We start from the raw sequence: 13,882 nt of genomic DNA on the forward strand, positions 1-13,882 counted from the left end.
CAACTAGAAATTATACAAAAACAACGATTAGAAATCCAAAAGATAAACAACAAGATTTCAGAAATGGACAGTGTCATAGAAGGGCTGAGGAGCAGGTTTGAAACGATGGAAGACAGGATCAGCGAAATTGAAGACAAACACTTGGATACAACTCTAAGGAAAAGCAGGGAATATGAGGAGATCTTTTGTGGGGCGCCAGTAATATTCTGTATCTGGGTGTTGGTTTTCTGGGTGTATTCACACTGAAAATTCATCCAGGTGTACACTTAGGGGAAACCCTGGTGGTGTAGCGGTTAAGAGCTACGGCTGCTAACCTAAAGGTCAGCAGTTCAAATCCACCAGGCGCTCCTTGGAAACTGTATGGGGCAGTTCTACTCTGTCTTATGGGGTTGCTATGAGTCGGAATCGACTCAATGGCAATGGGTTTGGTTTTTATAGAGTTTGTACATTTTTTTGTATGTATTTATACTGAGTCCCTAGGTGGTACAAACAGTTAATGCACTGGGCTACTAACCAAAAGGTTGAAGATTTGAGTCCACCGAGAGACACCTCAAAAGAAAGGCCTGGCAATCTACTTCTCAAAAATCAGCCACTGAAAACCCTATGAAACACAGTTCTACTCTAACACACATGGGTCACCATGAGTCAGAGTCCGCTCGACAGCAACTGATTTTTATATTGTATACTTCGGTAAAAAGTTTACTGAGTGAATTAGGTCTTGAGTTTCATTTGTTTGTTTTTTAAAGATTGACTTTTAGTATATCTATTTGTTACTGGCCTCTTACAGAACTTGTTAGATGGAATAGTTTTCCAGCTGATTTTTCCTGGTTATTATACATCGATGATTGATGATCTTTTCATCAGAAGACTAGGATGGCTCTTGTCTTCTGGAGAATAATGTTTTAATGCCAGGAAACATACATGTAAAGAAGCAGTAAGGCTTGCTGCATAGAAGGCCTACCTGAGAGGACCTTCTGGCTCCCTTGCCCCTTCCATTGGCTCATAAACCTATGCAGTGTGAGGACCCAGATAATGCAAGAACAGTTTGGCCTAAGTGAACAGACCTTTCACATTATGTTCCTAATAAACGGGGATGTAGGTAAATACTAATCATGTATCATCATTCTGTTTGCCCCTTTTCAACCGCTTTGTTCTGTTTGTTTGCTTGTTTTTGCAGATCTCTTCACAGATGCTGCTGAGACTGAAAAAATGGCCAAACATTTAGAAGATTCTGAAGGAGTTTATTTTGTTCCATCTTTTAGTGGATTGCAGGTAAAAAAAAAAAAAAAAGACATTAGTAGCAACTTTGTCTTGGCAACTCTGTTTTTATTTTCTCTATCAACTCACCTACCTATGAAAATAATATAAAGTATATGATTAAGAAAAAGACCAAAGTATTGCAAAAGTGCAAAAGACTAGACAGATGTATCACAGATGTGATTTTTAACTTCATCTTGATATCAAAGTGTCCCTGTCCTCTCATGGTTGCAACCTGGCAAAATGTTGAAGGGGGGAAGCTGCAGGCCAAGTATTTCCCAAACGTAAAATGAAACTCTTAACTCAAAACCAAAAGTCGATTCAAACAACAATAGTGTACTGATGCTAAGCTGTTTGGGAAATAGAAGATCACCTATAAGCTGCATATGTCAGCAACTAGAGACAATGGAGGATGGAGAAGCAGAAGGAAAGAAGGTTAAAGGAAGGCAGCCTTAAGTAAGTGGGAACAGGCTGTTGAAGGCTTCAGTTTCTCAGGAGAATCTGCTGAGAAAGGAGCATTGGAGGAGCTTTGAGGAGAGCGGGGAAGGTCTGAGACAGCCACTTCTGGGAACGGCAGGATGAGGCTGGACCACAGGGGTCATATCCTGGGGGTGGCATCAATTGGTGCAGTCATTGTGGTTTTGCTGTAGAAGGGCTTGTGGTTTGCGGAGCAGAATACTAAAGTAGAGTAGGAATTAGAGGTACCAAAGGCAAGAATCAGTGGTCATCTACTTGGATGTTAAAGTTACTCTGATGATGAATAGGACTGTGAGCCAAGTGCCAGTCTTCGGAGGACAAGGAGTCATGCTTTAATGAAGGTTCTTACATTTGCAAGGAACAGGCTTGCTTAAGCCTACCCCAAGAGGAGGTGTTATTCACACACTCCTGAGGATTGGGGTTGGAAAGCGCTCGGCAACCGACATAGCAGTTCGTAGTGTTCCTTGCAGGTTCTGCTTCTGTCTGTGGTTGTGCTTTTTCTTATCTCATTACTAGCTTTGCTCTGTGTTCTTTATTCTTCATAACTTCTGTTTAATTGTCATTTTCCTCATGTGAGGCATTGCTGGTTCAGTGGTAGAATTCCTGCAGTTGAGCACTTAACCATTTGCACCACCCGGACTCTAATAGTAAATTATGTTCATAGCTATTTGTACAGGAGTGATTTCAGGACAGTCATGTTTTATGTAGTATACTGGGATAACTTGTTTTTATGCAGGAAAAACATGGCATATTACTAGAGGCTGATTGAACTGGCATGATCTAACTAATCTTAGTTTTACAGTATTACACCACCTTATATAAACCAGTTTTAGTGTGTGACTCAGCTTCTGCTGATTAAATTACAAAAAGATGTTAATAAATTTGAAAGATCATCAAAATAAAGTCATAATTGGAGAATCACCATAGCTACACTAAAGATGAGCTGTATGGTAGAATTTCTTCAGTTAAGTAATTAGGACAAGTATTGTTTGTTTGGGTCCCTGGGTGGCGCAAATGGTTTGTGCTTGGCTGCTAACCAAAAGGTTGGCAGTTCAAACCCAGCCAGCGGTGCCACAGAGGAAAGGCCTGGCGATTTGCTTCCGTAAAAAATTGTAGCCAACCCTATAGAGCAGTTCTGCTCTGTAACGTATGGGTTGCCATGAGTCAGAATCGACTCGATGGCAATAGCTTTGATTTTTTGGTTATTGTTTGCTTATTCATTCAACAGATTTGTATCGATCCCCTACAGTGGGCCAGACGTAGTGCTAGGCTGTGGAGACACAGATATAGTGCTAGCGCCTCAGACACAGTTCAAGCCCGTGCACCTCTTAGAGTGTAGTAGGGAAGACGGGGTTTCAACAAACAACCACACAAATATATGTGATTGCAAATATAACCTGTATGTGATGGGATGGGAAGCTATAGCGTCCCATAAAAACACATAATAGTGGGCCTGATCTGATCTCTGGGGTTAGGAGTTTTCCTAGAGAAAGCGGAGCCAAGATTTGGAGGGGGTGTAGAATGAACTAGGAGTGGGAATAGTGCTACATTTTCCAGGTGGAGGGATTACTTGTCAAGACCCTGAGGCTACAAGACGCTTGTTCTGGCGACCACACTTCCCTGACAGCACTACATGGTCCTCTGCTATGACCTTGTCGGTTGTGTTAGAACGCCTCTGTCTGTTTCCTTGTGAGACTGCAAGCTCCTCAAAAGCAGGGATCTTTGTTATTTATCATTGTGTTCCAGTGTTGTTTTGCATTTCTGGGGATATAAGGATGAGCACACACACACAAACCTTCCAGCCTAAGATTTTGGCTCTTTTAAATACATGTTAATCTAGGTTGTTTCTGATAATAGGGAATGAGACTATTAAGAAGTAGAAGAGTTTAATTTGAATGTCTGACAACATATTGGGTATAAGCTATGCCATGAAAAGTACTTTTTTGCATTATATATATATATTATAATACATATATACATACATATATATATTAAGTCTAATTTATATCCTTAAAGTCACTCAAAGGAGCCTTGGTGTCACAACGGTTGAGTGCTTGGCTGCTAACCAAAAAGTCGGCAGTTCGAACCCACTCAGCGGCTCTGCAGGAGAAAGACCTGGCAATCTGCTTCCATAAAAATTACAGCCTAGAAAACCCAATGGTGCAGTTCTACTCTGTCACATGGAGTTGCTATGAGTCGGAATTGATTCAATGGCAGACTACAACAATAGAAGTCACTCTAAAAGAAAACAGTTTATCGGTTCCTCAAAAAGTTAAAGATAGAATTACCATATGCCCCAGAAACTCCATTCATAGGCGTATGCTCAAAAGAATTGAAAACAGGTACCCAAACAAATACATGTACTCGCATGTTCATAGCAGCATTATTTACAATGGCGAAAAGATGGAAACAATGTAAGTGTCCATCAATGGAGGAATGGATAAACAAAATGTGGCATGTACATAGAATGGAATATTACTCACCATTAAAAAGAAATGAACGTAGTGATACCTAATGTTAAGTGAAAGAACCTCGAAGACATAATGCTAAGTGAAAGAAGCAAGACCACATAGTGTATGATACCATTTATTTGAAAATTCCAGAATAGGAAATCCATCGAGACAGAAAGTAGATTGGTGGTTGCCAGACACTAGAGGGGAGGGAAGAACGTAGAGTAACTGTGTAATGGATATGGGGTTTCCTTTTGGGGTGATAAAAGTAAAGTTTTGGAACTAGATAAAGATGGTGGCTGTCTTAGTTATCTAGTGCTACTACAACAGAAATACCACAAGTGGATGACTTTAACAAAGAGAAATTTATTTCTTCACAGTAAAGTAAGCTAGAAGTCCAAATTCAGGGCATCAGCTCCAGGGGAAGGCTTTTTCTCTCTGTCAGCCTTCTTCTTTCTCATCAGTGTTCCCCCGGACTAGGAGCTTCTCCACACAGGGACCCCAGGTCCAAAGGACGCGCTCCGCTCCTGGCACGGCTTTCTTGGTGATATAAGGTCCCCTCCTGCCGCCACCCCCCCTCACTTCTCTCTTTTATATCTCAAGAGATTGCCTCAGGACACAGGCCAATCTTGTAGATTGAGTCCTGCCATACTAACACAACTGCCACTCATCTTCCCTCATTAACATCGTAGAGGCAGGATTTAGAAAATATAGGAAAATCACACAATACCAGGAATCATGGCCCAGCCAAATTGATACACACATTTTTTGGGGGACATAATTCAGTCCATGACAGTGGCTATGCTACTGAATTGTTCGCTTTAAAATGGTTAATATTATGTTATGTAAATTTCACCTCAATTTAAAAAATCACTCTACATATTGAACAATTTTAATGTAAAAACTTTGCAATTGGAGTAAGGGGAAAATACTAGGATTGCTTTTCATTTTCCACATTTATTAAGCTAGGCATGTAATGATTTGTCACTATATACTTCACTATGTACACTTGTCTGTCAGTTGTAGTGTGGTGGCTTGCGTATTGCTGTGACGCTAGAAGCTATGCCACCGGAATGTCAAATACCAGCAGGGTCACCTATGGTAGACAGTTTCAGCGGAGCTTCAAGACTAAGACAGTGGCAGAACATGTGATATAGTGCCAGAAGATGAGCCCCTCAGGTTGCAAGGCACTGAAAATACGACTAGGGAAGAGCTGCCTCCTCAAAGTAGAGTCAACCTTAAAGACATGGATGGAGTAAAGCTTTTGGTACCTTCATTTGCTGATGTGGCATGACTCAAACTGAGAAGAAACAGCTGTAAACACCTATTAGTAATTGGAAAATGGAATGTATGAAGTATGAATCAAGGAAAATTTAAAGTTGTCAAGAATGAAATGGAAGACTTGAAGATCAATATCCTAGGCATTAGTGAGTTGAAATGGACTGATATTTTGACCTTTACAATTGGATAATCATATGGTCTACGATGCCAGGAATGACAAATTGAAGAGGAATGGCATCACCATCATCAAAAAGAACATTTCAAGATCTATTCTGAAGTACAGTGCTGTCAGTGATAGGATAACATCCATACACCTACAAGGAAGACTAGTTAATGACTATTATTCAAATTTATGCACCAACCACTAATGCCAAAGATGAAGAAATTGAAGATTTTTACCAACTTCTGCAATCTGAAATTGATCAGACATGCAGTCAAGATGTATTGATAATTACTGGTGATTGGAATTTGAAAGTTGGAAACAAAGAAGAAGGATCAATAGTTGGAAAATATGGCCCTGGTGATGGAAACAATGCCGGAGATAACATGATAGAATTTTGGAAGACCAGCAACTTATTTACTGGAAATACCTTTTTACAACAACATAAACAGTGACTATACACATGGACCTCACCGGATGGAATACACAGAAATCAAATCGACTACCTCTGTGGAAGGAGATGATGAAGAAGCTCAATATCATTAATCAGAACAAAGCCAGGAGCCTACTGTGAAACAGACCATCAATTGCTTATATACAAATTCGAGTTGAAGCTGAAGAAAAGTAGAACAAGTCCATGAGAGCCAAGTATGACCTTGAGTGTATCCCACCTGAATTTAGAGACCATCTCAAGAATAGATTTAATGTATTGAACACTAATGACTGAAGACCAGAGGAGTGTGGGATGACATCAAGAACATCATACGTTAAGAAAGCAAAAGGTCAATAAAAAGACAGGAAAGAAAGAAAAGACAAAATGGATGTCAGAAGGAACTCTGAAACTTGCTCTTGAATGTAGAATAGCTAAAGCAAATGGAAGAAATGATGAAGGAAAAGAGCTGAACAGAAGATTTCAGTGGGTGGCTCAAGAAAACAAAGTAAAGGATTATAATGAAATGTGAAAAGACCTAGATTTTAGAAAACCAAAAGGGAAGAACACGCTTGGCATTTCTCAAGCTGAAAGAACTGAAGAAAAAATTCCAGCCTCGAGTTGAATATTGAAGGATTCTGCGAGGAAAATATTAAATGACTCAGGAAGCATCAAAAGAAGATGGAAGGAATACACAAAGTCACTGTACCAAAAAGAATTGCGAAGTTCAGCCACTTCAGGAGGTAAACATATAATTAAGGATTGATGGTACTGAAGGAAGAATTGCAAACTGCACTGAAGGCATTAGCAAATAACAAGCCTCCAGGAATTAACAGAATGCCAATTGAGATGTTTCAACAGATGGATGCAGTGCTGGAAGTGCTCACTCAATCTATGCCAAAAAAATTTAGAAGACAACTACCTGGCTAACCAACTGGAAAAGATCCATATACATGCCCATTCCAAAGAAAGGTGATCCAACAGAATGTGGAAATGATCGAATAATATCATTAATATCACATACAAGTAAAATTTTGCTGAAGATAATTCAAAAACAGTTGTATCGGTACACTGCAAGGAACTGCCAGAAATTCAAGCCAGATTCTGAAGAGGCTGTGGAACGAGGGATATCATTGCTGATGTCAGATGGATCTTAGCTGAAAGCAGAGAATACCAGAAAGATATTTACTTGCATTTTACTGACTATGCAAAGGCATTCGATTGTGTGGATCATAACAAATTATGGATAACATTGTGAAGAATAGGAATTCCAGAACTCTTAATTATGTTCACGCAGAACCTGTACATAGACGAAGAGGCAATTATTAAAACAGAACAAAGGGATACTACATAGTTTAAAATCAGCTAAGGTGTGTGTCAGGGTTGTATCCTTTCACCATACTTATTTAATCTGTATGCTGAGCAAATAATCCAAGAAGCTGGACTATATGAAGAACAGGGCATCAGGATTGGAGGAAGACTCATCAATGACCTGCAATATGCAGATGACACAACCTTGCTTGCTGAAAGGGAAGAGAACTTGAAGCACTTACTTATGAAAATCAAATACTACAGCCTTCAGTGTAAATTACACCTCAACATAAAGAAAACAAAAATCCTCACAATTGGACCAATAACCAACATCATGATACACAGAGAAAATACTGAAGTTGTCAAGGATTTCATTTTACTTGAATGCACAATCAACGCTCTTGTAAGCAGCAGTCAAGAAATCAAACAACGTATTGCATTGGGCAAATCTGCTGCAAAAGACCTCTTTAAAGTGTTAAGAAGCAAAGATTTCACTTTGAAGACTAAGGTGTATTTCTTAGACTGGGTTCTCTAGATAAGCAAAACCAGTGAAGCATGAATATATATAGGGAGGGGGCAAGGAGAGAGAGATTTATCTCAAGGATATGGCTCACGCAGTTGTAGAGTCTGGCAAGTCTCAAGCCCACAGGTCAGGTGTCAGGCTAGAGGCGTCTCCTGATTCACATAGCTGCAGGGGCTGATGAACCCAGGATAGACAGGTCAGGTGGCAGGCTGCTAGTTCATGGGCTGTGGAAGCTGATGAATCCAAGATCGGCAGGGAGTAGATAGGCCATGAGCTGAAGTCCCAAGAACCACGTCAGATGATGATGAGCTGGATGCAGGATCCAGAGCAAGCAAGCTTTGCCAGGACATCAGTTATATACCTACCCCTCACTTACTACCTTGTTATCTGACATTTCACATTTACAACAAAAGTAAAAAATCTACTATCCAACTATTTTGCACATTAACGACGTACGTCTGGTAGTAACAAACCCCAACGTGCGAAGCAAGAGTAAGTTATGCGTCAACTTGGCTGGGCTATGATTCTCAATGATTTGTGGTTATGTAATGATGTAGTAATCCCACATTTTATGATCTGATGTGATTATCCTCCATTTTTGCATAATGCCAATTTTCACATAACAAGCTGGTCTTTGGAACCTAACCGTGTCAATAAGTGAGGAACAGGTGTATATATTGAATGCAGGCCACACCCCCAAGGAAACTCCCTTTTCAACTGATTGGCTCCTCACATCAGATCACAAAATGGGGATGACTACATCAGATCAAAAATGGAGAATAAAAAAAAAAGCAGAATGACTACATCATTATGTAACTGCCATTTGCATCATTTCATAACTACCAATTTACATCATTACATAACTGCCAAACTGCATCCTAACTGCCAAACCACTGAGAATCATGATCCAGCCAATTTGACTCACAGCCTTAACCATCACAGTGTGCCTGACGCAAGCCATGGATTTCAGTTGCCTCATATGCATGCAAAAGCTGGACAATGAATAAGGAAGACCAAAGAATTGATGCCTTTGAATAATGGTGTTGGCAAAGAATATTGAATATACCATGGACTGCTAGAAGACTGAACAAGTCTATCTTGGAAAAAGTACAGCCAGAGTGCTCCTTGGAAGCGAGGTTGGCAAGACTTCGTCTCACATACTTTGGACATGTTATCAGGAGAGACCAGTCCCTGGAGAAGGACATCATGCTTGGTCAAGTAGAGGGCGAGTGAAAAGGAAGAAGCCCCTCAACGAGATGGATTGACACTGTGGCTGCAGCAGTGAGCTCAAACATAGCAACGATTGTGAAGATGGCGCAGGACTGGGTGACATTTCATTCTGTTGTATGTAAGGTTGCTATGAGCCAAAATCAACTCAACAGCACCTAACAACATGTATTTCAGTCCCTTTTCTTGGTATGAGCTCAGACAGAAGGTACAGCCAAGTCCAACATCTTTGACTCAGTCTTGCTTAAGACCTGTTAAAAAGTTGTCCTAATATTTAACATAATCTTTGGGCTATCATTTATTATTACATTATTTAACTCTAAACAAACATTATTTTCTTCCAAATAAAACATTATTTTTCTTCTAAATGGCTATATTTTTATCATATAATATTTCTTTAGATATGTAATTTAGAACAGTGAGAGTATGTTCTTTTTATCTCTTACTTTAGGCTCCATTGAATGACCCTCATGCATGTGCCTCCTTCATGGGTTTAAAGCCTTCCACCAATAAACATCATCTTGTACGAGCAATATTGGAGTCGATAGCTTTCAGGTACAAAAGCCTGCCCTAAACTACCCCTTCCCCGTACTATATTGCCGTTTCCTTTTATTGATTTGCTACTAAATTAGAAATTTCTTAATCTGTTAACTGGGGGTTTATTTACTGTTAGTTCAATTCATACTATGTATGATGTTCTTATTGCTAATTTCTTTGGAATCTTTTTTTTTTTTCCATATTTAGTAGTAGCAGTCCCACTTTGGTTTGATATCTGAAAACTGAATTTTTTAAAGTCCATTTCTTAAGCATAGCACATTCAATATTTGGGTTTCTAAAAGTTTGAATGTATTTTTTCATGCAGGAGAATTCAAACTAATAAGATTGAATTAACAAAATTATTTTTATGTCTATTTCTCTGTGACCTTTTTGTTATGAGACTGGTGTAGATGATTAAAATTAAGAACGTGACTGCCATGAATTACAGAACATTTTTAATGTTTAAAATAAAATTTTCTGTGATTAAAAAATGATTATTTTTATATTTATTGAGTTCTATCAGCTGTTGTTTACGGTACATCATCTTAATAACTATCTATTAAATGGGCTGTTGCTTTAAATTTTTATTTGTAAGAAGAGTAATAGATTAAATTTAGTTCTAACATAAAAATTAGGTTCTTTTTTATTAAGGCAAAATATACAGGCCCTGAGGCTCCTGCTTGGTTGGGTATCTGTTAGACAACTTCCGGCTAGCATAATATATTTCTTTAATATTTCTTTTGCATATTTTATAAATGTAATATAAATAAAAACAGTTTTTCTTTTTCTAGATCTACATAAAAGACAGTGTTATTATGGTATTCATTTCATCTAAATAGTTGTCTTGTTTTTCAACTAGAAATAAACAGTTGTATGACATGATGCAGAAAGAGATCCATATTCCTATAACAAAAATCCGGTACGTATACATTGTTTTTATGCTTTCTGTCCCTGGTGGTTCAAACAGTTAATATATTCGGCTGCTAACTGAAAGGTTGGTGGTTCGAGTCCACCCAGAGGCACCTCAGAAGAAAGGCCTGGTGACCTACTTCTGAAAAATCAGCCATTGAAAACCCTATGGAGCACAGTCCTAATCTGACACACATGGGGTCGCCATGAGTTGGAACCAACTCGATGGTTATACTTTATTTCTAACAAATTGAATTGGAAGTTAAACTTTAAATTTCTGAGACTTAAATTCTTATGTATAAAGTACACTTCGAGTTCATTATAGTGACAAGTGAATTATTTTTAAGGTTTATTCTCTAAAAGCATTAGAAGTGCCATGATTTGGGGGAGTAAGCATTATCCTTCAGTAAAGAAAAAAAAAGCAAAGTTTGGAGTCAGGGTCTGCCTTCAAAGCTGGAGCATCCCCTTCCTTTCTGTGAGCTGGGGCTGGGCTTCCTCATTGGTAAGGTGAGTGAGTTAACCTGGAGAACCTGATACAGGGCGTGGACCTGTGAAGCATTCAGTAAGTGGTAGCTGCTATTAGTATTTCACTATTACAATCGTTCGTGATTTCAGAGAGCTTACGCCTCCCTCCTTTGCAACAAAATTCTTGGTCATGGGAATTTGGAGAGAAAGGGAAAGCTAATTTTGGATTTATGGGGAATACAGCACTTTATGGAATTTGGAAGGATCTTAGCACTTGGATATGTACTGTATAGATCTTTAAAAACCTGTTTTTCTCATATGTGTAGCTATCCTTTTGGCATGCAGGCATCAGATTTCTGACTTCTTTGCTGAAATGTCCAGATGAATTTTTATTTAAAACTGGTTGCAGAACAAACTGGGCAGGTGGAAAAATTGTTGGAAGGAATTAGCGAAAATGTTTATGAAGGCTACCCAGTAAGACCTTCTGTCTTCAGATCAATGCTAAGTGATGTAATTTTGGAAGTACAAAGTTAAACTTATAACATCAAGGATTTAAGAAAAATATATGGCCCACTTAAAAAGAATTAATGATGCTTTTATGCTTTGGTTGCAGTGATTTGTGTTCCTGTTCTTTCTCCCTGCAGGGCAGATGGAGGAGTCTGTAAGAACAGTTTTGTCATGCAGATGACCTCAGACCTGATTAATCAGAATATAGACAGACCGGTTCACATTGACATGTCCTGCCGAGGGGCAGCTTCTCTAGCTGGCCTTGCTGTTGGTATGTGCGGATTTTGTAAAAACAAGGGCTTTTATTTTATTTTTTTAAATTGTGCTTTAAGTGAAAGTTTACAATTCAAGTTAGTCTCTCATACAAAAATTTATACATATATTGTTAAGTGACCCTAGTTCCTCTCCCTATACTGTGACAGCACACTCCTCCTTTGCACCCAGGATTTCCCATGTCCGTTCAACCAGCTCCTGACCCTCTCTGCCTTTTCATCTCGCCTCTGGACAGGGGCTGCCCATTTAGTCTCATGTATCTACTTGAGCTAAGAAGCACACTCTTCATGAGTATCATTTTATGTCCCATAGTTCAGTCTAATCTTTGTCCAAAGAGTTGGCCTTGGGAATGGTTTTAGTTTTGGGCTAACACAGAATCTGTGGGCCATGTCTCCCAGGGTCCCTCCAGTCTCAGTCAAACCATTAAGTCTGGTCTTTTTACTAGAATTTGAGTTCTGCATCCCACTTCCCTCCTGCTCCATCAGGGACTCTCTGTTGTGTTTCCTGTCAGGGTGGTCATTGGTGGTAGCCATGCACCATCTAGTTCTTCTGGTCTCAGGCTGAAGTCTGTGGTTTATGTGACTCTTCTATCTCTTGGGCTAATAGTTTCCTTGTGTCTTTGGCGTTCTTCATTCTCCTTTGCTCCAAGTGGGCTGGGACCAATTGATGCATCTTAGGTGGCCGCTTGCTAGCTTTTAAGACCCCAGACGTCACTCACCAGAATGGGATGCAGAACATTTTCTTAATAAATTTTGTTATGCCAGTTGACCTAGATGTCCCCTGAAAGCATGGTCCCCAGACCCGCACCCCTGCTACTCTGTCTCTCAAAGTGTTTGGTTGTATTCAGGAAACTTCTTAGCTTTTGGTTTAGTTCAGTTGTGCTAACTTCCCCTGTAGTGTGTGCTGTCCTTCCCTTCACCTGAGGTAATTCTTGTCTACTATCTAGTTAGTGAATTCCTCTCTCCCTCCCTCCTCACCCTCATAACCATCAAAGAATGTTTTCTTCTGTGTTTAAACCTTTTCTTGAGTTCTTATAATAGTGGTCTTATACAATAGTTGTCCTTTTGCGACTGACTAAATTCACTCAACATAATGCCTTCCAGATTCCTCCATGTTATAAGGTGTTTCACGAATTCATCATTGTTCTTTATTGTTGCATAGTATTCCATTGTGTGAATAAACCATAATTTGTATATGCATTTGTCCGTTACTATGCACCTAGGTTTTTTCCATCTTTTTGCTATTGTGAACAGTGCTGCAATATACATGGTGTGCATATATCTATTCATGTGATGGCTCTTATTTCTCTAGGATATATTCCAAGGAGCGGGATTGCTGGATCGTATGGTGCTTCTATTTCTAGCTTTTTAAGGAAGCTGAAATGAATTTCCAAAGTGGTTGTACCATTTTACATTCCCGCCAACAGTGTATAAGTGTTCCAGTCTCTCCACAACCTCTCCAACATTTATTATTTTGTGTTTTATGGATTAATGCTAGCCTTGTTGGGGTGAGATGGTATCTCATTGCAATTTGATTTGCATTTCTCTAATGGCTAGTGATCATGAGAATTTCCTCATGTGTGTCTGTTAGCCACCTGAATGTCTTCTTTGGTGAAGTGCCTGTTCATATCCTTTGCCCATTGAAGAGTTCTCTATATTAATCTTTTGTACTCTACCTCTAGTAATTCCAAGAACTTCTCTTCCTCTGGAAGATTTCTTGATTCTTTGTTTTGGGAGCTTGCCAAAGCCATCATGGTCTGCTGCTTTATGTGACTTGATATTGACTGTTGTCTCTGAGCCATCAGTAAGTTATTACATTTGTTTATTTTATGTTTGCTTACTATGTCCCAGCTTCTTGTTTTGTTTTGATATGCCCAAATAGGCTGCTCATGTGAGCTGGTTTGATTATTGGCGCCTTTGAAGCTCTAATGTCCTGTCACCAGGTGATTAGATCTGTTACTAAGTATGTGAGCCCGGGAGTCCATTTACTTTTCTTGTATGGCTTCAGCTGAGGTGTCCAGGTTGTCGGTCACTGAGTGTGTGGTGCCAGCTCTCAACTACAGTCCTAAATGGGCA

At 39.3% G+C, this 13,882-nt stretch overlaps 1 protein-coding gene across 1 annotated transcript in view; it reads left to right on the forward strand.

The window, feature by feature from the left end:
• Positions 1–13,882, forward strand: part of GK5 (glycerol kinase 5) — an 88,827-nt gene that overhangs the window by 68,139 nt on the left and 6,806 nt on the right. The window contains exons 12-15 of the mRNA XM_004385096.2: positions 1,178–1,272; positions 9,568–9,671; positions 10,513–10,572; positions 11,672–11,805. Of these exons, the coding sequence (XP_004385153.2) occupies positions 1,178–1,272; positions 9,568–9,671; positions 10,513–10,572; positions 11,672–11,805 (393 nt within the window). The remainder of the gene's footprint in view (positions 1–1,177; positions 1,273–9,567; positions 9,672–10,512; positions 10,573–11,671; positions 11,806–13,882) is intronic.

The sequence above is a fragment of the Trichechus manatus genome, unplaced genomic scaffold, assembly GCF_000243295.1.
Source record: "Trichechus manatus latirostris isolate Lorelei unplaced genomic scaffold, TriManLat1.0 scaffold00132, whole genome shotgun sequence".
Classification (NCBI taxonomy): domain Eukaryota; kingdom Metazoa; phylum Chordata; class Mammalia; order Sirenia; family Trichechidae; genus Trichechus; species Trichechus manatus.